The sequence below is a fragment of the Sceloporus undulatus genome, unplaced genomic scaffold (assembly GCF_019175285.1).
Source record: "Sceloporus undulatus isolate JIND9_A2432 ecotype Alabama unplaced genomic scaffold, SceUnd_v1.1 scaffold_1001, whole genome shotgun sequence".
In the NCBI taxonomy this organism is placed as follows: domain Eukaryota; kingdom Metazoa; phylum Chordata; class Lepidosauria; order Squamata; family Phrynosomatidae; genus Sceloporus; species Sceloporus undulatus.
In genome coordinates, this window is record NW_024803921.1 from 1 (window position 1) to 2127 (window position 2127).

The following is a 2127-nucleotide window of genomic DNA, read 5'->3' on the forward strand; positions in this document are numbered from 1 at the left end:
AATACTTCCATAGTAGTTTTTCATGACCATCTTTTGTTTCCTGTGTAGAAGGAGAGGAACCAGAGGTGTTGTTGACCCTCCGATCTGTTCCGCAAGACGAATTGCCGCCTGTAGGCACGCCGGCCCCTCAGGAGCCAGAGGAAGAGGATCGGGAAAGTAGTGATGGAGGTAGGTTCCTGTATCATGGAAAACATCCCTTCCTGTGCCAAATGCTCAGAGGGGCTGCTTTATGGCATGATACTATCCCCTATCAGACCAATGGCGGAAATCCACACTTTACGTACCAGTACAGTGGTACCCCGGGATACGAATGCGCCGCCTTACGAAATTTCCGGGTTACGAAAAAAATCCATTCAAAAAAACTGTTCCGGGTTACGAAGGTTATTTCGGGCTACGAAAGAAATTTTGGTGCTTTTTGGCGCTTTTTCGCACGAAATCGCGGCTTTCGCTATTAGCGCCTATGGCATTTCGGCTTGCGAATGCTTTTCGGGTTACGAAAGCGGCGGCGGAACGAATTATTTTCGTAACCCGGGGTACCACTGTATAAGTCTGATTAAATGGTTTCTGCACATCATTTACTGGGTATTCAATAACAGAGGTGGGGGAGTGAGAAAGAATACCTGGCACAGCATGTAGTGTGGGTAGGGATTGCAACTGTCATCCTCTACCATTTCAAAATGCATGCCTTTATAGCGATGGCTCTATATGTGAACATGAAAAGCCTATGGGAGAAAATGCTTCCTCGGTGTATGTCTCCACTTGTGTTGGCTAATGACTTGCCATGTTGTTCCTATTTTCCATTTCAGAAACGTTCGTGGAAGGCTTGAACATCACACAGGAGGATAGAGAGGGTGCCATAGAAGGGGAAGGAACAGCGGCCATTCCCGAAGCCCCTCCTGCCCCTCCAAGCGGTTAGTGTAATCTACACCCATTCTATCCCAGTGTATTGGCTACAGCCTTCCAACTTTCACCTATGGAGAAAAATAACAGATGTATATAGTCCTACGCCAAAGGCCAATGTAAGAATGTTTTAAAATGCAAGGGCCTCCTATAAGTCGTATCAGTGGTGGGAATTTAGGAAAATCCAAATGCTCAGCCTCGCCCGCCGTTTTCACTAATATTGCATTTCCTCTTTTCTTTTGCAGTACCAGATAACGGAAGGAACAGGCCAAGAGTCGACGCTCCCCAACCAGAGCCACAGGGGGCAACTGAGGGAAGAGCAAGGAGAGGGGAGCACATAGTGAATGCGATAATCCACCATGGGAAAAATGAGTGGGAACTGTACAGAAAGCAGAACAGGATTATCGCAAATAGGAACATGCGCCAGATGCAGCGGTTTATTGATAGTTGCACAGCCGAGGCACAATCATGGAACGAACAACAGCAGTTGCTGACAGAACAAATAGGGAAGGCTATGGATATCTGCTCACAGCTTGTCGCACTGCAAGAGGAGGACTTGGAACTGAAAAGGGAGGACTTTGCTCTGCGCCGAACCCAGGCTGAACAAGCTGTGGAATATCAAAAGGCCAAATTGGATTTACTTCGAAGAGGAAGCCAACAGCCCAAAGCAGGTGTCAGTCGCTTTCGCAGGCCATTGTGTCTGGTAAACGCTCCCAGCCAAGCCTCAGTTGCGCAGCCTCCCCCCATGGCTGAGGAAACAGAGGAGGAAGAAATTGTTCCTGGGTCACAATGGACACTTCCAGTCGAGTCCGAAATAGTACCGGAGCCCGCGAGAAAGAAGAGGGTCATAAAAAAAGGCACCTGTATTCACCCTCATGACTGCTGTCTGTTGAACGTCACCCATCATACTTGTTTTTAGTACACGTTCAGTTAGCAAGATATGTTGTGTTATGTTATGTTATGTTATGTTTGCACTAGTAAACTTTACTAAAATCAACACTTTGCTGGTCCGGCTAGGGTAATTGCCTGGCTAGCCTGTGAGGGAAGCCATGGCAGAACCAAAACACATAGCGGGCCTAGGATGCAGGGAAAGTGGGAAGCGAACTTATAAAGGGATGCCACATGTAGGAAATGGTCCCAAGGTTTCCGCAACAGCATTGCAGCACATGGGAGCCGTGGAAACAGATGATGAGGGGTATCCCCTCCATATCTCTGGCCTGTTACAGA

General features: G+C 47.9%; 1 protein-coding gene across 1 annotated transcript; it reads left to right on the forward strand.

The window, feature by feature from the left end:
• Window positions 1–48: 48 nt before the first annotated feature.
• LOC121917830 lies at window positions 49–1819 on the forward strand (the record flags this gene model as incomplete). Its single annotated transcript, XM_042443951.1, has 3 exons — window positions 49–168; window positions 807–911; window positions 1146–1819. Coding segments are annotated over 3 exons (899 nt in total), but the record flags the coding sequence as incomplete, so codon positions are not given.
• Between the last annotated feature and the right edge of the window lie 308 nt (window positions 1820–2127).